The sequence below is a fragment of the Rattus norvegicus genome, chromosome 1, assembly GCF_036323735.1.
Source record: "Rattus norvegicus strain BN/NHsdMcwi chromosome 1, GRCr8, whole genome shotgun sequence".
NCBI classification, from domain to species: domain Eukaryota; kingdom Metazoa; phylum Chordata; class Mammalia; order Rodentia; family Muridae; genus Rattus; species Rattus norvegicus.
This window is the reverse complement of record NC_086019.1, coordinates 3,556,441-3,581,657: the sequence shown is the minus strand read 5'-3', so window position 1 is coordinate 3,581,657 and position 25,217 is coordinate 3,556,441. Positions and strand designations below refer to the sequence as shown.

The following is a 25,217-nucleotide window of genomic DNA, read 5'->3' as shown; positions in this document are numbered from 1 at the left end:
GGGATACTCCACTCCTTCATGTGTTTGCCCCAGCAAAACAGCATCTAACACAATTGACTTTCCTTTTTTTTTCTTTTTTTTCGGAGCTGAGGACCGAACCCAGGGCCTTGCGCTTGCTAGGCAAGCACTCTACCACTGAGCTAAATCCCCAACCCCCACAATTGACTTTCCAAAGAAGCATTAAGTTTCCACTTCACCTGAGCTCCTCAGCTATTGGGGATATCCTCCCCTAGGAGCTGCAATGCCTCTGCTGAGGAGGCGTCATCTCAGAGCTGTGTGGTTCCTGAGCTCCAGTGTCTCAGGGTATCCTTCTGTTAGGACACTGTCCCGCCTCAGAGCTATGTGCTGCCTTGGCTCCCCTGTCTCAGGATACCTTAACATTGGGTACCTTCTCCTTTCAGAGCTGTGTGGTTCCTGAGCTCCTGAGTCTGAAGACATCATCCCATCCAAGCAGAAACTCCGACAGAAGCAATGCCCAGCACTGTAATAGCAATCACAAAGAACGTGTGCCAGAATCAGTTTTCATCAAAGTGCATACTTACTAGACACAAAGGTGCCTCAGGTACAGAGCTCATGCAGCACCTGGATAGGTACCCAGAGAAGTCAGGAATGAACAGTAAAGCCTCTTAGGGAGCCTTAGGTTAGAAACAAAAGCTTCTGTAGCTTAAGGAAATGTTTTGAGGGAGAGGGGCAGCTCCCTAATGTTCTGTTAAATGTTCTGCAGCAAGAGTGAGGGAAAGGCCACACTTAGGTAAAAGAAGTGCATGAGAGAACCCTGCAGGCTGAGACAGGGGAGAAAAACAAAGGGAGGTCAGAGGGTGGGAAAGTGGAAAGCAGTGTCAGGCAGAGGGAGACTGATGGCCAAAGAGCCAGAGTTTGAGCAGGGTTTAGTGAGAGGATTTGCTGGGGTGCACAGGGCAACTCTCTCACACATGAGGATCCTGTCACATAGCCATGAAGGCATAGCTGTAGTGATCACAGAATGCTTGTCTGAATCATCACCAGAGAGGTGATTGAGAATAGAGCTGATATGCCATCAGTAAGGTAGTGCTCTCTGTTAGAGAATGTGTCCTAAGGAACAGTGGTTACAAATGAAATAAGTGTTTTCTTTGGGAAGTACTGAACATCGGATCTAGCCAGGTTTTGAGAATACTTCATAGAGTGAATTGGAAGGCACTATGCCTAAGAGACAGCGTTAGTCCTACCTAACACGACACTGAGTCTGAAAGTGCCCGTTAGGTTGTCAGACCCAAGTTCTCCACAGTTACTCACAAGCCATGCCTCCTTTCTGGACATCCTAAGAGAAGAACTCTTCTGAAATGTGGGGCTGGAACTTAGCTTCATGGCAGAGAAACTGCACAGATAGTTTTCCTAGATCAACCGCAAAGAGAGAGTCTGAAAACTTGCAACCTGAAACTGACTGCAAGTCAGCTCTGAGAGTGTGCTGGCTATTTACATGTGGGATTCACACAGGATGGAGTTATTATAGTGTAAGGTATCCCCCACGACAGAATTGAAGACCCAGAAATGAATCCACACTCCTATGGGCACTTGATTTTTGACAAAGGAGCCAAAACCATCAAATGGAAAAAAGATAGCATTTTCAGCAAATAGTGCTGGTTCAACTGGAGGTCAACATGTAGAAGAATGCAGATCAATCCATGCTTATCACCCTGTACAAAGCTTAAGTCCAAGTGGATCAAGGACCTCCACATCAAACCAGATACACTCAAACCAATAGAAGAAAAAGTGGGGAAGAATCTCGAACACATGGGCACTGGAGAAAATTTCCTTTACAAAACACCAATGGATTATGCTCTAAGATCAAGAATCGACAAATGGGATCACATAAAACTGCAAAGCTTCTGTAAGGCAAAGGACACTGTGGTTAGGACAAAACGGCAACCAATAGATTGGGAAAAGATCTTTACCAATCCTACAACAGATAGAGGACTTATATCCAAAATATACAAAGAACTCAAGAAGTTAGACCGCAGGGAAACAAATAACCCTATTAAAAAATGGGGTTCAGAGCTAAACAAAGAATTCACAGCTGAGGAATGCCGAATGGCTGAGAAACACCTAAAGAAATGTTCAACATCTTTAGTCATAAGGGAAATGCAAATCAAAACAACCCTGAGATTTCACCTCACACCAGTGAGAATGGCTAAGATAAAAAACTCAGGTGACAGCAGATGCTGGCGAGGATGTGGAGAAAGAGGAACACTCCTCCATTGTTGGTGGGCTTGCAGACTGGTACAACCATTCTGGAAATCAGTCTGGAGGTTCCTCAGAAAATTGGACATTGAACTGCCTGAGGATCCAGCTATACCTCTTTTGGGCATATATCCAAAAGATGCCCCAACATATAAAAAAGACACGTGTTCCACTATGTTCATAGCAGCCTTATTTATAATAGCCAGAAGCTGGAAAGAACCCAGATGCCCTTCAACAGAGGAATGGATACAGAAAATGTGGTACATCTACACAATGGAATATTACTCAGCTATCAAAAACAATGACTTTATGAAATTCGTAGGCAAATGGTTGGAACTGGAAAATATCATCCTGAGTGAGGTAACCCAATCACAGAAAAACACACATGGTATGCACTCATTGATAAGTGGCTATTAGCCCAAATGCTTGAATTACCCTAGATGCCTAGAACAAATGATACTCAAGACGAATGATCAAAATGTGAATGCTTCACTCCTTCTTTAAAAGGGGAACAAGAATACCCTTGGCAGGGAATAGAGAGGCAAAGATTAAAACAGACACAGAAGGAACACCCATTCGGAGCCTGCCCCACAGGTGGCCCATACATATACAGCCATCCAATTAGACAAGATGGATGAAGCAAAGAAGTGCAGGCCGACAGGAGCCGGATGTAGATCTCTCCTGAGAGACACAGCCAGAATACAGCAAACACAGAGGCAAATGCCAGCAGCAAACCACTGAACTGAGAACAAGACCCCCGTTGAAGGAATCAGAGAAAGAACTGGAAGAGCTTGAAGGAGCTCGAGACCCCTTATGAACAACAATGCCAAGCAACCAGAGCTTCCAGGGACTAAGCCACTACCTAAAGACTATACATGGACTGACCCTGGACTCTGACCTCATAGGTAGCAATGAATATTCTAGTAAGATCACCAGTGGAAGGGGAAGCCCTTGGTCCTGCTAAGACTGAACACCCAGTGAACGTGATTGTTGGGGGGAGGTTGGCAATGGGGGGAGGATGGGGAGGGGAACACCCATAAGGAAGGGGAGGGGGAGGGATTAGGGGGATGTTTGCCTGGAAACCGGGAAAGGGAATAACACTCGAAATGTAAATAAGAAATACTCAAGTCAATAAAAAAAAAAAAAGGTATCCCCCACGAGACTGGACTGTAGGCAATTCTCCATGACATTTATTACTTTATTGATTCATAGGGGAGGGCCCTACCCATTGTGGGTGGGGCCACCCTTGGGCTGGTAGTCCTATGTTCAACAAGTAGGCAGACTGAGCAAGCCATAGGGAGCAAGCATTAAGCAGTTCCCTCCACAGCTTCTGATTCACTTTCTGCTAAGGATGGTGTCCTGAGTTCCTTCAGTGACAGACTAAGATGTACAACTCTAAGCCAAATAAATTTTTTCATCACACATAGGATTTGCTCATGGTCACACAGCAGTAGTAACCCTAACTAAGACAGAAATTGGTACAGGATTATAGAGGATTGCTGCCAAGACCTCATGATGCATTGTGGGAAGGACTTGTTATATATATATATATATATATATATATATATATATATATATATATATATATATATATATATATATATATATATGGTCTAGACATGTCACTGAGTGTAGAGAGCTCAGTGGGCTGCTCTATAATAGGATGGAGGGAAAATTATTAAGAGCAATGCAGACGATGGAGGCCTCACTTGCCAATTTTCAAAGGGAAGCAAATCCCAACCAAGCCATTAGTGCTAAGAGTCTGTGGTGTCTGCTCAGCTATAGCTCAAGAACCTGGATTCTCTTGCAGCGGTCCAGGATTCAAGTCATTCCCAGCCCCAGCAGGTGGCTCACAACCACATGTAATGACAGCACAGAGGATCCTCTCTACTTGATAGGCACCTGCCTTTAAGACACAAGCTAATCACCTGGTAACAGTGCTTGTTTGTAAGACTTGTATTAGGTCAAGGTTGTATAACATCACATTTATAATTATCAATTTTGGCATTTGTTAAATGTCTCATGAATTGAAAGCAGAAACAAACTTACATAGTCTCTTGTTTTCATACAATCAACTTAAATGAACTCTCTTTGGGGGACTTTATCATGTAAACATGTATAGCACAATATTGAATGCAAAAGTGGAAGACAAACGTATCAATTCATAGTCAGGGGTCACAGCTGCACCTGAAGACCAAATGGCACACGAGCAATTTCCTGAAAACACTTATGAGAACTCTACTGTGAGACTCACAGGACATAGGGATGGTAGTGTTTTATAGTTGTTTCGCTGGAGAAAAAACCAAGATAATATTCAAAGCACACACCAGAACTTGATAGAATATGGGAGGGGAGTCACATTTAGCTTTTTTCTGAGTCCCAGGCAGCAAGTTTCCAAGCCAGTTTTTAATGAGAGTGCCCTGGGGTGACTCAGATGCCACAAACACTAGGTGTGACATTTCACTGCTGCAAATTCTAAGCACCATTTGGCATCAAGCAATAGGACAGTGGGGAGAGGAAGGATGTGTGAGGGCTCCACACACCCTATATTATCTTTCCTCTATGTAACCTTGTTGCATGGAGTAGGCATCCCCTTACTCTTTGTCTTTTTGTATTGACACTTCTGTCCTCCTTGAGAAGGGACAGATATCTTACAATCTCTACAAGGCCATAGACACCACCACAGAGTACTATACCCACCAAAACTTTCCTTCAGCGCATGTCGAAAATACAAGCTATCCCATGACTAAGTGAACTTTCAAAATAATTGATCCAGAAACCAAAGGTACAATAGATATTACAAAAAATCCACCAAGAACATGAGGTTAACTGCACCCATGAAAACGCATGAAATAAATAATCTCATTACAGGAAATCAAAAGATAGGAAACACACACACACACACACACACAACCAAAATAACAGGAATTAGCAATCATTGGTGTTTACTGTCTCTAAATATCAATGGACTAAACTCCCCAATAAAAAGACACAGGCTAACAGAATGTATGTGAAAACACTCTTCTGCTGTATACCTCAACATTTAAGAGAGATATTACCTCAGAGTAAAGTGTTGGAAGTAGATATTCTCAGGAAATGGATCTATTAAGCCAGCTGGTATTATATAAAATAGACTTCCAACCAAAATTAATCAACTGAGATGACAAAGGACACTTCATATTCACCACAGGAAAAATCCACCAAGTTGGCATTTTGATTTTTAACATGCTCCTGTATGAAGAAATGCACATCTGTAAAAGAAACATGACTATAAAGCTTAAACCACACAATGATCCTTGCATGTGAATAGTGGGAGACTTAAACACTGTAGTCTCACCAATGGACAGTTCTAAACTATACAGAGAAATAACGGAGCTAACAGATGTTATGAAACATCTGGACCTAACGGATACCTACAGAACTGTTCAACCAAACACAAACAAAATCACCTTCTTCTCAGCACTTCACAGAATCTTCTGAAACAGTGTCTACATATTAAGTCACAAAGCAAGTCTCAACAGACACAAGAGAAATGGAGTAACACCCTCTATCCTATCAGACCACCACTAATTAAAGCTGGTTTTCAACAACAGTAACAACAGAAGGCCTACCTACTCATCAACACTGACCAACTCTCTGCTGAATGAACATTGGATCAAGGCAAAAATGAGGAAATTAAAGTTTCTAGAACTCAATGAAAATGAACACCCTACATACCCAGACTTCTGGGAGTCAAAGAAAGTGATGAAGTCAAAGTTCCACCATTCTCGGGGCTCCTGGAGACAGCCCCACATGAGGGCACCACAACACAGCACAACTGCTCACTGTCCATGCGTCTGAAGAGACGACAGCATACTTTGCTCCTGTGTGGAACAGGTCAGACATCACCAGGATCAGACATGGTGCCTGTGACTGAAACACAAATGGGCCCAGGTCAGTACGGAAATGACAACATCCGTCACAATCTTCCAGCTCCCTCTGGTTCTCCTAGGGCTTTTCCACCACACCAGGAGACTAAGGTGGGTGTTGAGTTCAGATGCCCTGCACCCTAGGTCACAGCTGATGTCTGCAGAAGCCAATATATTGCAGAAGGTAGGGTCACAGCCCTGTTTACACCAAGAATATTATCAGCTAACATCAATGATTTGTGCTAAATTGTCCTTCAAGAGTGTGAACATCCGGAATGAGTGTGAATTGCCAAGGTCCAGATGTGAATTCCCATCAGTCCCCTGTTCTGCTGTCCTTGGGTGTACCTCCATCCTGCCAATCAGAGTGCCCTGGTCTTCAGGATAAGACACATAATCTATAGCCTTGGTGTTGCACGAGTTTTTAAAAGTGACTCCATGCCTCTGATCTCAATTTCTTAGCCAGTGTGGCTATGGTAGCATACTCAGGCAGCTGTCTTGGTGTCTGGGGGAGAGAGGAGAACACCAGAGCCGGGCTGCCTAGATCAGAATCAAGGCTTTGCTGGGTGACCCCTCATATGTACCTTAACATCTCTGAGCGCCCTACTTGAGGATGAACTAAATTAGTGTAGGGGACCCTGCGAAATGGGAGCTGTGAGCATGCCTGTCTGCCACTAATTCTGAGAGAGCCTCCTTCCCCCCTCTCTCCAGACTGCCACTGACATGTACTACATGCTGGAGGCCTTTCTTTAGGATGCCAGTAGGCAGGAGCCTGGGAGGAAAGGAGAGTCTGAAGGGGTGGAGCAGGGTTGTGGCTCTCCCAGGGCTAAGAGGAAAAGTCACAGCACTAAGTGCTGTCATGTAGAAACTGGAGAGATCTCCTACTAGTGACTTGACAGCACACCTGAAAGTTCTAGAACATCACCTGTAGCCAGGCAAGACTTCTAATGGAGGTATTGGGACACCATCCCAGACACAAAGCCTGTGACCTGTAATTTGTTTTGTCTATGAGACATGCTGGGAAGAAGATGGAGCAGAAATTGAGGGAGTGGCCAGCCCATGCCTGGACCAGCTTGACATCCATGCCATGAGAGGGCGTCCACCCCTGAGACTTCTGCTCATAGTCTGCTGTACTTGCAGACAAGAGCCTTGCATTACCATCAGCAGAGAGGCCTCAGCCTGTTATTGATGGAAAGAGATGCAGAGACTCACAGCCAAATATTAGGCAGACCTTGGGTGATCCTGTGGAAGAGTGAGGAATGAGTGCGTGGTCCAGGGATGTGAAGGACACAAGAAAACCCACAGAATCAACTACTCAGGTCTTACAGGGACTCATTGAGACAATCACGGAGCATGTGCTCATATGACATAAGGCAACATCAGCTGATTAATATACACCCAGTAATCCCAGTGCTTGGTTACAGTTGACATATTCTTAGAAACACAGGTTTGGATTTGCCTTTTCTTAAATGAATGTTTATACTATGGAAATAATAGCTGGTGTGGGTTAAACCAACTTTCCCTAGTCCGTGTGGATCTGATCTTCAAGAGAAGATGATCTGCCATTGACTGTTATCTCCCAACCAAAGGTTGAATAGAAGCTTATGCATGATTTTAATTCATGCTTTGGGACGTTATTTATAAGTACCACATTTACATCAGTTTCTTCTTATCTAGACTGTCCACGTACTTCTTTATCCTCCTGCTCCTTCCTCTCAAATCCATGATTTCCTTCTCTTTACTTTAGTTGGTGTATGTGTGTGTGTGTGTGTGTGTATATATATATATATATATATATATATATATATATATATATATAATAGATATCTACACACATCATATATATACATTTGTTCCCAAGAGTAACCATTTAAGCATGACTGCTTGGAACTAGATAATCTTTCAGGTGCTGACACCCCTGAGAAGACTGATTGGACATTTCTCTGCAACCATTGCTTGCCTGTAACTCCTCATCTAGGGATGGGTTCTTCTGAGATTCCTGCTGAGATTTGAATAACCTTGATGACACTACAACAATGTAACACTGAGCAGACCTCTCTACAGCATGGCGTTTCACATTTTTTTTCCAGCAACCAATATTTATGCTCCAATTCTGAGGACATCTGTGTACCTCATACACTATGTGACTGCTTTCTTGTGTATTTCCCCCTTTCCATTTCTTAGCACGAGTTTCTCATAAATACCCCCATCTTAAAGGCTAAGGATACACAATAAGCAATACGTAGTCCTGAGGTTTAAGATGGGAGGGTGACTCAGTCACTATTCTGTTAGATGCACAAATATGAAGACCTGAATATTATCCAGAAGTCACACATAACTAATGTCCAGGATGGGGGATTGTGCCTGGAATCCTAGTGCTAGTGAGACAATCAGTCGAGTCCCTGGGGTCACTAGGCAACCAGTCAATCCTGATTAGTAAGCCCCAGGCCAACGGGAGATTGTCTCAAAAATAAACTGAGCAGAATCTGAGTAACATCATGCCCCTGCCTCAGCCTCTGACATGGCATTGAATAAATGGACAAAGAAGTTGGGGGTTGTTGTTTTTGTTGTTGTTTTGTTTTGTTTTGAGTTTTTCCCTCTGGATTAAATCACCTAGACGTGTTTCTGGTACATTCCATTCTGCCTGTCCTTATTGAATTGCTTCATGCAGCTGCTGTCCTGTATTTGGTTTTCTTAGGTAATGTCTCAGTTCCCTACGGCTTCTTTAACAACTTATTAAAAGCACTCTGGCTTAAAATAGCAGAAATGAATTCTCTCACTGTTCTGGAGGCAGGGACCTGAAATCCAGGAGTCAGCAGGAACATGGTCCTTTAAGGCTTCGGGAAATACTGGCTTGCCTTTGCCTCTTTCCAGTGGTAGCGAGCAATCCTTGGCATGTGTCTGTTTATAGCCACTTAACTCACAGCTTTGTTGTTTTAAGATACGTGTGTGCTGTTTTTCTCTCTCTTAAAAGGACATATCTCTCACCCTGGTTTTTGATCACCTCTTCAAATATCATAATCATAATTCCAGGGCCTGATTTCCATACAAAGAAGCTTCTGATATCTAGGGAGTACATCAATGTATTTTTAAGGGTACACAACTATGAAAGCAGTCAGAAAATATTATTGAATGTGTGTGTATTAGTAAGGAGTTTATATAATTAGTATTATTTAGTCCTGTATTTGAGAAATGTGCAGAAAAAAGGATAACTTGAAGTTTAACAAAAAGGATCACAACAACAACAAACTATCAAGTAAAAAAAATTCAGACAGCAAAACTAATCATACCTAAAGTCTACAAACATTCTAATCAAAAACTCAAAAGACTTATGACATAAACTTAGTCCTCTACACAGTTAGACTAGCCATCCTGAATAACAATTTCTTAATGTAGTTAACAAATGCTGTTACCAGTTTATTCATTTCACCTGGTAACTTAGGGGCTGGAGAGATGGCTCAGCACTTAAGGGCACTGACTGCTCTTGCAGAGGATCAGGATTCAATGAGTAGCCAGTGCCCACAGGTGGCTCCCAACACCACAGGTGGTAACTGCAGGTGCAGAGGATTGCCTGGACTTGGGGGGCACCTGCATTTAACATGAACTTAAGTCATCCAGGGACAATGTATGTATGAGGTTTGTGTTGGGTGAAGGTTGTATAAGGTCCAATTTATAGTAACAATTTTGTGACATTCGTTAATGTCTTATGAATTGAAAGAAGAACAAAATTCAGGTGGTCTGCTGTTTCATATACTCTATTTAAATTAACCAATTTTGGGAGATTTTATCGTGTGAACATATATTACACAGCACAAAATTGTATCCAAAGGGGGAAGACAAATATCAGAGTTGCAACTAACAGCTGGAGCTGAAGATTGAAGGGCACACAAGCAGTTACTCAAAAACAATCAGGACAACTCTAGCAGCAAACTCAAAGGACACAGGAGATGATTGTGCTTACGTGGTGTTTGGGGACATGACGAAAACAAAGAACCAAAACTTTACTTTCTCTAGGGTTTCATGAAGCTGGAGAAGCAAGGGCACCAGAAAAACTCAGAGCCAACAAGCATTAGGCTATCATTTCACTGCATTCAAGCTGTGTTTCATCTGAAACTGGAAGACCGGATGCAGGGAATGAATCCACACAACCTCCCTTATCTCCTCTCTGCTTGGGCACAGGACTTGTGCAGCAGCCATCCTCTTCTAAGCATTTCAGGATTCTTTATACATTTGTCCTGCTCCAGGCCTGAGCGTGAGTGCAGAGAAATGACCACGGCAGAAAGAAGACCAGGGTCTCACTGAATGGGTACCAGAGACAGGTGGAGAGCAGTGGCCTTGGTTAGAGTTAGAAAGACAAACTGAAACTCCTGATAGGGATGCCAAGGACTTTGTTTGGGGCAGAAGTGGGGAGTGTCAAGGCGGAAGTTGGTGTGTGTGGAGGTGGGGTCTGTTGTGGGACAAGCCAGATACTCTGAATGGGCAGAAAGTTTCTCTTTGAGTCAGAGCTATTTGAGCATTGCTCTCTCTTGGTAGCTCAAGTCAGCTCAGATGTCAGTGCAGGCTGAAGAGAAGAGCCATGGCCTGGGCAGGAGGCCCCAAACTCAGACATTACCTCAGGCTGTGCTACTCCACTCAGTTGTTCTCCTGTTTGGCCTGCGTGGATGTCTGGCAGTGAGCAGAGGTGATCTGACTCTGGGAGCCTGAACACAGGGACCAGAAGGATGAACCTGATTCCTGCTTGGCCATCATGGTCCCAATTACAGCCCTTTCCCCCCAGGGCAGAGGTCTATGTCTAGAATGCCTCTGGGCAATAGACAATAGCCTGCCATTTCCCCTCCCTGGCCACTCAGAGGTAAACATACAGAATAAAAAAATCATCCCTGTAGAATATGCAGGATCTAGAGCAAAGTGGGTCATTATGGTAGGCTTGGATCCTAGACTACTGTACAGGTGTCTAACCCTTCCCACCCTGCAGATCCACAACCTCTCCTGCTCTCCCTGATGACTCAGCCCCTAACTTCCCTTTCCATCTTCCAGAGGGTCTACACACACACAGACACACAGACACACAGACTCACAGACACACAGACACACAGACTCACAGACACACAGACACACAGACACACACAATACATGCTGGCTTTTAAATTCTTTTCAGTTGCTATGACTGAATGACTGACTCAGTGGAAGGATCATATTCTGTAATCCAGGCTGGCTTTAAATCTCACCTGGTGCTTCTTGATAGATTTTTATATTTCAACACTCGGTAAAGGTGCCTAAAAGTCCTTGTATGGTAAATCATCCTGCTAACGCAGGTAGAATCTATGGCATCCTACAAACTTAAGACAGTCAGAGATGACACAGAATTGAGAATGCAGAGCTGGGGGACATCTTGAATAGAGACTTGTCTTCCTGTCCTTTTGCGTGTCAGATAGATACATGGGTGGGGCAGAAACATTGTCTGCTCCCACGTTGGAACTTGCCTGCATGTTTCTCTCACAGATTCACATGCTCTTAGTTACATCTTCATTGTCAGGCTCATAGCACCCCTGGCCATCCTTGGTGTGAAGGACAGTGCTCAGTGCTCAGACGCAATGCCCTTATAGGTCGATAATGAAAACAAGGCCACACACACCTTTGGGTAACCTGGGAAAGATGGTAAATGCCACTTAAGTGTGCATGTTTAGCCCAATGTTTAGCTGGAACACTTGTGGCAGGAGTTCAGAAAGAAGCTGGCTAACATCCAACTGGGCATCTTCAAGACCAGTGGGAAGGATTCGATAGATTACAGTAGGAAGAGACAGTTGGCAAGAGAGAGAAAAGGGAGAGCGCATGTAGGCATGCGATGGTGAATGTCTTTGTGTGAAGGAGCTGAGCATTTGTGATACTGAGCAGACCCAGGGTACACAATGGATAATAACAGCAAGTTGTGTGTCAACAAGACTGACACCCAAGCCTGGAGAGAAAGTCTTGACCTTTGAGGAGGTGACGGATGGATCAGAAGTGAAGGATGACTGTGTTGTATGTGACTTGCAGGTCACTCCACTTTATAGACCGCCATGCTTTCTCAGCACAGCCAAGGACCAATCGTTGGTACCTCCTGGCTATTCCACATCAGGGGAAATTATACTTCATCTTGAACACTATGACTTTGACCCATTCTTCTCTACATTTACGAAGCATCTTTTATTTTTTAAGATTTATTTATTTATTATACAGTACACTGTAGCTGTCTTCAGACACACCAGAAGAGGGCATCAGATCTCATTACAGATGGTTGGGAGCCACCATGTGGTTGCTGGGATTTGAACTCAGGACCTCTGGAAGAGCAGTCAGTGCTCTTAACCACTGAGCCATCTTGCCAGCACAGGAAGCATCTTTTAAAAAGTCAGCATCCACACACCAGATATCAACAGCCATGCAGAAAATGCCTCTCATACACTTCCACTTTCTCTGAGAGAAAAACTAACACACACACACACACACACACACACACACACACACACACACACACACACACCAGAAGTAGAACTTATGACATTCCAAAGTACCAATTACACAAACGTCCAATTTCAAGATCCACTGAGAGTTTTTGGGCTTGCTAATAAGAGTGGGGTGAGGGGTTACTCACATGAGCTGGGGTGACTTCAAAACAGCTGTGTCACTGCAGAGCCCACCTCAACACATGACTCCAGAAACAACACAGCAGAAACCTCAGGGACAGGTTTGGAGTTTTCTCTGTAGCTGGTTTGGCCAGAGTCTCCTCAGCAGCTTGGAGGGTCTCCTTTCTTAGACCCAGGAAGTTTGCTCATTTCCTGCAGGTGAGAACCCTCCCCCATCCTCTCAGAGAGTGCTGCAGTCAGAGTTAAGCAGGTAAAAACATCAAATGACATTTACATGAAGGCAGAGCACTTTGTCTCACAGACAGATCAATGCTTACAGTAAGCCCAAAGGGACAATCTGCAGAGGACCCAGGCTAGCTGATTTCCAGCCCCTTTCTTGTCTGTAATACACTGAGATCCTAGTTCAGGTCTCAAAGAAGCAGCAGGCAAAAGCTTTACTAATGCTTTAAGATGACTTCTCTTTCCTTAGGAGGGTGTTCCTCAGCAAAAACCACATCAGACCTTAACACTTCTGTCTGCAACCAATGAAAAGGGCAGAAAGTAGGGTGGGGCTATGTTTAAAAAGTATCAATTTCAGTCATCTCTGATATCAGTCAGAAGTCACGTGGGGTGTTCCAGAGTAACCTCGGTGCTTCAGACACACGGGAGCTTCATATATTCTAATCTCAGATATAAAATCAAGTTCTGCTTCTTAAGTCTCTGAGGAGTAGTGGTTCTCAACTTGTCTAATTCTGTGACCCTTAAACACAGATCCTCATTGAGGTGAATCACAACTATAAAATTTATTCCACCCAAGTTAAACAATTACTAGAAAACAGCTGTGAGCAGTCTAGCAAGAAGCTCAAAGGACAGAGAAGCTGAGTGGCTGTGATTCATCCGAGTGTTCCACAGGAGAGACCTGCACACCTCAGCCAGGGAGATTAGCCTCAGCACCCAGGAGAGACAGCTGTTCTGAGTTCCCTCCACTGAAGCTCCCAAGCCAGTGTGAGGGAGACTCAGTGCACAGAGGGTCTGTCAGACTCAACAGTGAGTGTCATTAGCTGTGGCTTATCTCACACAGACAAGCACTGAGCATCTCAAGTTCTTTATCTAAGTAACCCACAGGTTGGAGGTACCAGTGACTCTTCACCTAAACTTAATCTCTGTCCTGTATATACATTCACTCACTGACAACCCCCTATGCACATACCAGCACCTTCTAAATATACAATGCATGTGCAAACACACACACACACACACACACACACACACACACACACACACACACACACACACGAGGAGATTCACAGATTTGTCCCCAGCTGCGTCATGTAACACTGGTGAAGAAATTCATGGCCCTGATGTGAGACCTGTGGAAAAATGTGTGTGCAAATGACTTCAAAGTCTGCAACGAGGAACTCCTCTGGAAAAAGAAATGGTTCCCTCTTGGGAAATGGTTTCAGAATGAGGTCAAGCACATTTAGGATTCAGAGCCGGGCAGAGCTGGTGGTCTCTGGGAAGACATGTGGAGCCTGTAAATCCACACACAAGGTTAACCTCTGTCCTGTGAACACACACACACACACACACACACACACACACACACACACACACAAGCCCCTTAACAAACATGTAGTTCACAGCCAAAAGCACACTAAAAAATCGATTCATATGTAGTCTGTCAGGGATTTGGACATTTCTTATGCAGAAGCCTGTTCTACAACAGAAAGAAAAGGGTCAATTCATTTTTGACTCATTTACATGAATGTTTTCCAGTGTGTGACCACATTATGGTTGTGCAGTGACCACAATGAAGAGAAACGTGAATCTAATTCCCTGCAGCCACAGTTATAGAAGGTTTTGATCAACCAGACATTGTGGCATAAGCTTTTAATCCCAGCACTCGAGAGGCACAGGCAGGAAATCTGTGACTTTGAGGCCACCTTGGTCTACAGAGAATGTTCCAGAACAGCCAGGGCTATACAGAGAAACCAAACAAAAGAGAAGAAAACCTGAGGAGGGGAGCTGTTGTGTGAGTGCTGGGAACCCAGTCTGGGTACCTGAAAAGAGCAGCAGGTTCTCTTAATCTCTGGGTATCTGTTCACCCCTCAGAAGATGCTTTAATTAGAAAAAAGTTTTTGATTGCAGAACTTTCTTAAGTTCTAGTGTCACAGAGCTAAGGGGAAATGCTCAACCATCCTTCCCCACACGATAGTAATTGTCTTCAGTACAGAGAAAGTAGAAGGAAGGAAATGAGGCCGTGAAGGGGGGCGATGACCATGGATTATCAGTGGAGAGACAACAGCAACAAGCAGTGAGACAGGAAAGAGCTTGTACCTGAGCCAGGGGATGATGCTGAAGGGACCTGGAGGGGCAAGAATGAGTCTGAGATGGAGAGGAAAAGAGGAAGTGAGGGAGAGGAGGCCGGAAGCCTGAGGGAGACTGAGGGAAGTTCTCAAGCTAGAGGAGAAGCACAGGAAACCAGTACAGCCAATATTTAGGGCCACCTACTTTGATGATCTCATGTGGACCGCCCAGAGTGACACTGCATGTGTGCATGGGCGTGCCACCTCCCTGGGTAGGGACTGGCCTGGTATAAATTTCTCTGACTCTGGTGGCAGGCTGCATCTGATCAAGGTGAAGGCACCAATTTTATTCTGTTTCTTTACTCTGTTCCCAAGGGACTCTGAGGACCCAGTTACTGCTGAGTGAGATGAAGGGACTGGGAGATGAGTGGGGTGTGGGAGCCCTGAAAAAGTGTCAAGGCCTCCAGGCACCCAGGAGTGATATGGATCTTGGGAGGGATGATCAGAGCCACAGGGCCCTGGAGGGATTTCCTTAGATAAGGACTAGGAACTTGCATGACTGGACCAGGAAAAGTCCTGAATTCACAGCCTGGATTTATTCTGAGCTGTGTCCTCTGTGTGCTGGGCTTTTGGAGGGGTTGAGGGGTGAAGGCAGGGGTGGTAGTTGGAGTAATACAGCAGATTTTCTCATTCTCTCTGCAGCTCCAGTCACACCATAGGCAGCAGGGTCTCAGGAAGGGCCATGGCAAAGGGAGCAACCAGCAAGTGCAATCATTCTCTCACTCTGAGCCTTTTGGTTCTGCTGAACTCTCTGGGCACCATGCAGGTAGATGGTGAGTTCTCAGGGTCTGCATGGAGTGGGGTTGGGTTACAGAATATGGACCTGGTTTAAGTCAGGAAGCTCACAACTGGGTTATGAGGAGGGAAGCTACAGGGCTTCTCTTTCTCTCCTTCAAGGACTAGGGGCCTTGGGCTCTCCCTGGTTCCACTCCACCCAGCCTTCACTGGTTTGAAGAAGTCAGGAAAAAGTTATGGTGTGGAGGGTGTGGGACAAGCTACATGGATGAATAGCACATCAGGCAGAAGGCAAAATCTGGTAATGCCCTCAGCACCATTGGGGTCTGCAGGGAGCCTAAAACCAATCTCCAGGCTGGCTATGCTGGGAACATTTCTGGGTTAAATGTTTTGAGATGTGTGGGTGGCCCCACCCATCAACTGGGGGCCATGCTTCTCTACTGGTGGGGGTCACTACAGGTTGTATCTCCCCTTTGTTGGATATTTCGGCTAAAGTCATGACCATTTGGTCCTAGGGGCCTCTTGCTTCCCTGGAGTCTGGGACTTTCTAGTGGCTACACCTAGTTCCCCATCCTCCACTGCTCCACGTGTCTACTCAATTTCCTGACCCTCTGTACTTCTCTCCTGTCCCTTCCATTGCCTGCTCCTGTTCCCCCTTTTCCTTCCCTCTCTGCTCTCTCTCCCAGACCCCTCCCTCCCTCTGCCTCCTGTTATTGTTTTGTTCCCTGTTCTATGTAGGAGAGAAACAATTATACTTTGTCTTCCTACTTCTTAAGCTCTGAGAGTTTTCTTTAAACTACCACTGTACACATTCACAGTAGCACCGAGGTATTGTTCCTGAGTGACAGGGCAATAATGAAGCTAGAGAGAAATAATCACTGCACTTCCTGGGGCAATGAGTGGTCTCTACTTGTTGTGACCTGATTGACCCTCCTAGGAAGTCAATCTGGGTCTGTCTTTGAGCTGGCTCACTTTTAAATTGTTTTAGGTATATTTTGATTTTATATGCATAATATCTTAACTTCATTATGCATGTGTACAATGTGTTTGCTTCTTGCCCTTGGAAACTACAACAGGGCATAGGACCCCCAGCCTAAAATAGAGTTACAGGCAGTTGTGAACAACCACGTGGTTTCAGGGAATAAATCTAGATCTTTGTCAAGAGCATCCTGTGCCCCATCCTCTGTGTCATCTATCTAACCTCACTGGTCTGGTTTTACATAGTTGACAGAGGATTTTTGGGGAGGACCCATTCATCTATAATGGATTTTCTTCATTACACTTTCTGGTTCTCCTTTTCTCCTCAAACTATACCTTTTGTATTTTTCCTTTCCCAGCTTTCTACTTTTCATTCCGCATAAGAGTAACTTCTAACAACCACAAGACAGGATGTGTTGAAATATCTTCTGCCAAAGCCATTAATCCTAAACTCTTTAATTTTGCCTTAGGCAATTGTTCCTGGGGGTTGTGATAGTGGTGCAGGATGGGAGGGCAGAGCCACAAAGCAAACACATTCTTTGAAACAATATTACAAGGTCATTTTCTAGGACACTTTTCCTCTGAAACCAATACTAGGTTGTTATTATCTACATTTCTCAAGGCATCACTGTTGTCCATGGTTTTGCTCCTATGGCCCATTACACTCCGCTAAAATGATCAACTTCTTTGCTAATTCAAGGTTCAAAATTCCACATTCTGCCCACGAGCAGCTTGGTCAGGCTTCTCACGGCTATACCCCACTCCCTGGTACCTACTTTTATCTTGGTAGTGTGGTGGTTTGAATATGTTTGGCCTAGGAGATGGCACTTTTAGGACTTTGGCATTGTTGCAGCAGGTATGACCTGGTTGGAGGAAGTGTGTCACTGAGGGGGCGGGCTGTGAGACCCTTCTCCTAGCTGCCTTAGGACAGTCTGCTCCTCACTTATTTTGGGTAAAGATGTAAACCTCTCAGGATCTCCTGCACTGTGCCTGACTGGATGCTGCCATACAACTACCTTGATATAATAGACTGAACATCTGAACCTATAAGCCAGCTCCAACTACATGTTGTCCTTTATAAAGTTGCCTTGGTCGTGGTGTCTGTTCACAGCAGTAAAACCTTAACAAAGACAGTCAGTGTCCTGACTAAGGCACAGTGACCATTTTATTGGGGCTTGCATACCATTGGTCAGGACCATTTCTTTTTTCTCAGGTTGGGGAGCATGGCAGCACACAGGAATATATGGTAGCTGAGAGTTCTACATCCTTACCTAAATGCCACAGAAGACAGAGACTCTGGGTTACGAACTGGTTTTTCAAACTTCAGGCTAGCTCCAGTGACCCACTTCCTCTTCTTTGGCTACAACAAAGCCATACTACTGATTTCATTACTCATCTCTCTTGACATGTGCACTTCTTTGAGTCTTATTACACACACTTCAGTACAAGTTTTAGCGGTTCTAGATTCTGTTTTACATGTAGTACGGACTAGCCTCTCACCAGATTCCTGCCAGACATTTCTATGACACCTGGGCATTAGCTCCAGAGAATTCTGGTGGTTTGCTGATGACTAAAAGTCCTGTGTCCAAAGCATGAGGAGAAGGCTGAGTTTAAACTGTGTGCTTCCCAACCATGAGAACCTGAGCTGATCATTGGACCTCCTGTAAAAGGGCTGGGCATGGTGCTGTGTGCTTTCATTGTCAGGACTAGCAAGGCAGAGGCAACTCTCTATAACTTCGTTGCTCTCTGAAGATCTTTGGCTCCTGTAGGCTTTCACAGACACTGCATGCACATGGTACACAGAAACACAGGCAAATATTGATACACATAAAATAAAAATAAGTAAGATCTGAGTCCCTGGCAAGACTTTCAATCTACTTTGTGAATCCCAAGCATGTTAGAGGCCTTGTGTAATCAGCATTACTGTGGTATTTTTGTAAGACATTATCAAAACGTTGTTCTTACTAAAAGTTTGCTGTTAATACCATTCTAAGACAACTTGCTGCCCTCCTGCTCCTCCATCCCCTCCTCCTCATCACCTTCATCATCACCATCATCATCATCACCACCATCATCATCATCTTTTATTGATGCAAATATTTGAAGGCAGGAATGCTTTCTTTAAGTCACCTTCATTATTCACAGCTCCTCAATTAGCAAAACAGATTCCTTTAATTAAACTTCGAAGTGGATTTTGTTTTTTATTGGATATTTTTATTTAGATTTCTTTTTTATGTTAGATATATTTTTATTGGGTATTTTTAAATTTACATTTCAAATGCTTTCCCATATCCTAGTCCCTAAACCCCCTATTTCATCCCACCTTCCCTTTATTTTATGAGGGTATTCACCCTCCCCAACTTCCCACCCCTTCCTGCCTACCTGCCCTGACATTCCCCTACACTGGAGGGTTCAGATCCCTCCTTGCAAGTGGATTAGGTGTGTGGTTTAATGTGGGAGAAGCTGAGACCTGGTGACCAACACTGCTGTGTGACAGAGCCCAGTGGGAGCAGGGATGAGCCCTGAGCTCACAGCTGGCAGATCCCCTCTCCAAGATAAACTTGTACATTGCTTCAGGAGCTTCCCTCAACATCAGGCTCCATGTCGAATTTCCATGTGTACTATGATGCCTCCCTTACCCCTGTGTGCTCAGATAGATTTTCATCCCAGGAACATGGATGCTATCTGACATATTTTATTCTTTACTACCTGATAATAGTCACTAAAATTACTTCCAAGACAAATCACCTTGGTGACATAAACACCTTTGAAGAATAATAACAGTTAAATATGGGGTAGAATTAAGATCCAGAAGCTGCTGGACTTCTTGATTAGAGGCTTCTCCTCCTGATCCATCAGAGAGATTCTGAGTGCAAGAAAACTGTGACTTCTATGGACCCTTGCCCCACTTTGGACCTCACCTGCCTGTTTCTCTCACAGGTACAGACTCTCTAAGTTGTAACTTCACTGTCCAGTATAAAGTCTCACTTGGACAATGCTCAGTGAATGGAATGACTGTCCTTTGTTTTGACGATGTAAGGCAGAACTCACCTGTGTGTAAAACTGAAAAGAAGGGAAATGCTACTAAGCTGTGCAATGATTTGAACCAAAGCCTGAGTTACAGTTTTTATGAAATGATGAAGCTGGAGTCAGGGCTATTCGAGTCCAAGGGTGAGTATGAGACAGAATGCAAAGACAGAGGCTATAAATAAGAAAGAGGAAGAACAGAGCGTATGTAGGAAGGGGTTGCGGATGTTTCTGCATGTAAGAGCTGAATATTGACCCAACCTTGAGATACATGGTACCCAATGTGTGAGAAACAGCAAACCAAGGAGGAAAGTATACAGACCCTAAGCATGCAGAGAGTGACTGGATCACTGAGTGAGGATGATTCTATAAAGGGTGGAAGATGATGGTGTTGGGTGTCATTTGCAGGTAATCACACCTTGCGGGTCACTGTACAATCTCAATATAATCAAGGAGAATTCATGGATGGATGCTGGGCCTTCATGATTGATAGACAGTATCCCTTCTACTTTTATCCAAAAAATATGACCTGGAGAGAAAATCAGCCTAATGCTATCAAGACCATGAGTCAATGGGAGAATAACAGGGAACTATTCCAAAGTCTCAAGTTCCTCTCCACGGGAGATTTCAGTCTGTGCCTCAAGAAATTGTTGACAGACTCCAGAGAATTGACAAGTAAGTAGTTAATTAGATGACAACAAGGAAACATCCACATCGGGGGGGGGTATGAAAATTCTAGTGACTTCCATATATACATGTAAGCATGTGTGCACAATGGAAAGTTTGATAGTCTGCCTGAGTCATTTCAGGTGGTCTTCCTCTGTAGGGAGTCAGTGATGGCCACTAGGATTTCTGTTCCCCATCTCACCTCCCTGTAGTAGGAAATTTAAATCCTGGCCTGGGTCTTCTACTCTGACTTAATCATAACATTTTTCAGACAGAGACACACTGAAAGGCTTTATCATTTTAACAACCCTCATGTAGTACAATAGCTGGGCAGCTGCCTACCCTCCAGGCTGTTAGAATCTGCTTCGTATCGATAATCCTGACCTATTGTTTACTATTTACCATGTTCCTTCTGGTCTCCAATTGTGCATGCTCTTTTGACCATTATCCCATGGATGCTTCTCCTTGCTCCCTCCTGCGCTTTCCTCTAGTCCATGGTAGCTTCTTCGTTTTTCGTCCTCCTAGTGATCCTGTCTCTTCTAAGTCCTCAAAACCTCAACCCCATCTATGTCTCTTCTGCCCAGCTATTGGTTGCTGTTATCTTTATTTATAGATCACAATTACCTGGGGGTAGAATGCAATTAATCAGTTTTAGGGGCTCAAATTAGCATAAGAATACAAGCAGCTTCAGGCCCATCCACTACACCTCTCAATGTTTCTCCTTCCCTGTTAAGCAGTGGCCCAGGCTCTAAATGGCCTGCCAGTGAGCCCCAAGTCTGTGTGCATCACTATAAACTTCCAGCCTTTTCTTGCTTCAGTATAGCTGCCTTCCCACCAGTTTTAACATCACTTTTGAAGGTTTCATTATTTTTCTCGGCACAATTAAACACCCCTAATTATGCCATCAACCAAAAAGTTCTAACCACAAGAAAAATGTCACATTGTTTGATGTTTCAGTAGACATTTGCTTTCTTTGATAGAGAAACAAACTCTGTAAGGACACTTTACATACACATTCTACTCATCTTTATATCCAGGGTTTGGGAAAATAGTTACTGCATTTGAAGTCCCTGGGCTGCACAGAGAGAAGTTGCTGATCGAGGTGTGTTTTTAGCTTCATTCGTATATTTTCTGATTTTTCTTTTTTAGGATCGACAATAAAGGCACCAGATACCACCCAACCTACATCTACCACCCAGAGTCCATCTACAGGGAATAGCACCCCAGCCATGTCTTCCAACCAGAGTTCATCTACAGGGAATAGCACCCAACCTACATCTACGACTGATTATCTAATTATATTTGAGTTTACAGCAATCTTCCTTGCATTGATCGTGGTTTCTATGGAAAAAAAAAGGTAAGGGAAGGGCTGTGTTCTCACTCTTCTTCTTGGTTTATAAATCAGGTAAGAACTTTGGAGACAGGTCCCAGTGGTTTGTTTAATCCAAGCCACTAGCTATTTCAGTGTCTCTCTGTCTGTTAGAATGAAGTCTCAGCTTAATCTTCAGCCCTCACTCCACGGTAATGTTGGAGATGATGATGGTTGGGTACAGGAGGCAACAGAGTCAGTTTAAATCTGCAGTCAGAGGAGGATGAAACAGTAAAGTCCTGCTGAGGGAACAGGGAATCCATGGATCCAAATAAGATTCAAGGAAAATGGAAATGAGGGGATTTCTCCTCATATCCAAGAAATGGTTCTCTCAAGACTGTGAGTAAAGTCTGTTTGCTTTCTGTGGATGACATGATCCAACATCACACAATAATTCTAATGAGTAGGGCCAAGTCTATACCTTAATAGCTCCTAGCTTAGGCCACCATTTAAGACAGAAGGATCCCAATGAGCAGATCTTTTAAGGAGTTGACATTGTGGGACAGACCTGTAATCCCTGCACTCAGGAGGCCCACGAAGAGGTCACCAAGTTCAAGGCCAACCTGGGCTGCTTGGTTACATCTGTATTAAGAACAAAGAGAACAATAAAACCCATTCATTTATTTAACTTGGCCACTCTACTTAGCCACAGTTCAGTGCACGTGGTACCATGATTCCAATGTCTCTGTCCTCTGAAGTTGAAGTCACCTGTGTTTATGCAGTTAATGTGAACCGAGTGTCCACCACTGTTGTTGTTAGCCTTTGCCACACAGTCTAGAGCTGATGTACAGGATTGTGATGAAGATTCCGATGTTCTAATTATTCGAATATGATCTAAAATATTTTCCCTATAGGCATATGGAGGTAAAAGATTTACATCTAACATCAGGTGACATCCCATATTTAAGTCAATATAATTATTTTTGAATAACATGTTGTCTGAAAATTTTTACCTCAAATGTATATATTTGGTCAGTCTTACAATTCCCATATCTGGAAAGCCGAGACAGGAGGATTGCCACAAGAATCCAGGAATGCAGTAGATTGTGCACTAAGCTCAAGTCCAGCTTGGGGGATAAAGTGAAGCTTTTTCAACATCTAACGTGAAATTAAAAAGACGAGCAAATACAAAATCTCTGCTATATTTTGCAGACCTTTCATATTTGCTGAGTTTTTCATATTTCTTTTTATTTTGTTTTATTTACTATCTTTGTTTCACTACACTTACAACTCCAGAAACATCTGAAGTCTTATCATAGTGGAGCTCACAGTGGCAGAAAGTTCTAGAAGGAAAAGTGAAAGAGAGAAGGATTGGGTAACAGATTCCGTGGTCTGTGATGTGAGGGAGTAGAGTGGGGGCTGCAGCTGATGCCCAGGCTCACACTCTAAGCCACACCCCTTTTGTCCTAGGTGCTTCCTGCTGCTCCCCTTCCTCTTTAGTATGAACTTCAGTCCCCATCACCAGCTGTATGGGATGAATCTTGAACATATTTCTGTGGCTTCTCCAGCAAAGGAACATATTTCTCATGACATCTCAGAAAACCTTGCTGCTGACTTTGAACCAGATTGGTAGGAACTCAGGAGACTGATGGCTGTCAGAGCCTCACCAACCAGGGCATCAGGGTGCACTAGGCTGTTGCTATGATGACTTTGTCTTGCTCTGATCCTTCTTCTGTCTGACACTCACCTGATAGCACTGCAGAGCTGAAGCTCGGCATGGCTCTCAATTACTCCTCACTGCATAAAACAAGGACTTGCCCTGGGTGACTCCATTTTACAAGCTGCAGTTGGCTCCCTCCTGAGTGCAATGCAGACATTGGAGGACATGACACCTCACTTTACACAGAGACACATGCCCACCCATTTCCCTCTCTGGTGCAGAGGCTGATAATTACCTTACTCCACAAAGTAAAAATATGTCGCCTCCACAGCTATCAAAATAGGTGGGAAGCAGTGCACACAAGTGCATCTCAAACCACATCAGCATCCAGCTCTGAGGATTTATCTCACCCTCGCCTGGAGCCCTGAAGAGGCCACCTGATCCTGCAAAAGTTATGTCACCCCAAACTTGTCCCCTGGCTGTTTGTGTCAGGGAACCTGCAGACAGAGAACTCCTGGCCATCTTAAGCCCTCAGCTCCACCCACACTGCTAATGTCTCCTCCTTGAATCACTGTCTCACAGCTCATCTGCTGCTCATGCTAATGTGGGTCTGCATCTCACCTGCTGGATCCTCAGTCCTGCACCTCACCTGTGCAGTTCACTCAGTGTTGAGGCCTGGTGCAGCCCTGCAGCTCTCCATGAGCTCCCTTCACAGCTCCTCTAACCTCCTGCATTGAGTCTGTCTGTGTGTCTGTTATCCCTCTGTCTCTGCCTCCTGTCTGGTCACTTTACACTCTAATGGCTAATTGTTCACTCTTCTGCAGCCATTCTGTGATCTAAGTCCATAAGATAACTGTGTGGTGTTCAATGTATGATCTGAGAGTTTATATTAGTAATTTTCTCTGTAGTCAAAAAGCCCAGGTTGGCCAGGAGCCATTTGTCAAAGATAATTAGGACGTCTTGGCAATTACAGTCAGCGAATTGGATGGAGCTGGTAAATTAAGACATAGATGCGAGTACCTGTTTTCCTAGCATAACTCACTTATTCCGGATTTCATTCGTAATACTTTAACCAATTAATGAGTAAACTGTCCATTGGGAGAGAAATTAGGAATACCCAACATTTTCAAACAAATGAAATGCTCAAAGAAATTCATCATCCCTTTGAAACCCTCGTCAACAGGGACTATGCTTGCTCCCCTGACCCAGTGCCTGCCTCACAGCACAGTGAAACCTCACACTGTGCAGCGTGAGATCTGATCTCTGTTTAAGAACAGAGGTGCATTCCCTCAGCCTCTCAGGAGGAGTGTGTCAGCAAAAATAAAAAACAAAGTGGAAAAGGAAGTAAGCAAACCTCAGATCACACATCAACGATAATTAATGTATATGATGGGGGTGTACTCTACTTCGAATTTATACTGTGTGAAAGAAAGCAAAGGGAAATGCTGACATCCATAAGGAAGATGAATGACAGACAATGGGATGTTAAATCCTCAAACAATGACGCCTCTAGGGACACATAGGACCATAGACTGGAGTACGAACACACGACTATAACCGTCCTAGGCTAGAGTGCACTGACATGCCAGGAACTACCAGGGGCCATGGAATAGGCATAACAGTGTCACATTCAGTGACTGAAAATTCTATATACATTTTAGTAAGGAACAAGGGACAAAGAGCGAACTCAGTCATACAGTGCCTGGTCTTTCCATGCATGAGGACCTGACTTTTCTCCTCAGAACCCATGCA

The 25,217-nt window shown here is 44.1% G+C and overlaps 1 protein-coding gene across 1 annotated transcript; it reads left to right on the top strand.

Moving 5' to 3' along the window:
- The first annotated feature begins 15,281 nt into the window (after nucleotides 1-15,281).
- Nucleotides 15,282-24,305, top strand: H60bl2 (histocompatibility 60b like 2). Its single transcript, XM_039101477.1, has 6 exons — nucleotides 15,282-15,361; nucleotides 15,733-15,863; nucleotides 20,239-20,505; nucleotides 21,646-21,853; nucleotides 23,276-23,434; nucleotides 24,290-24,305. The coding sequence occupies exons 2-6, from the start codon at nucleotides 15,773-15,775 to the stop codon at nucleotides 24,303-24,305; spliced, it is 741 nt and encodes a 246-aa protein (XP_038957405.1). The 5' UTR covers nucleotides 15,282-15,361; nucleotides 15,733-15,772.
- Nucleotides 24,306-25,217: the final 912 nt, after the last annotated feature.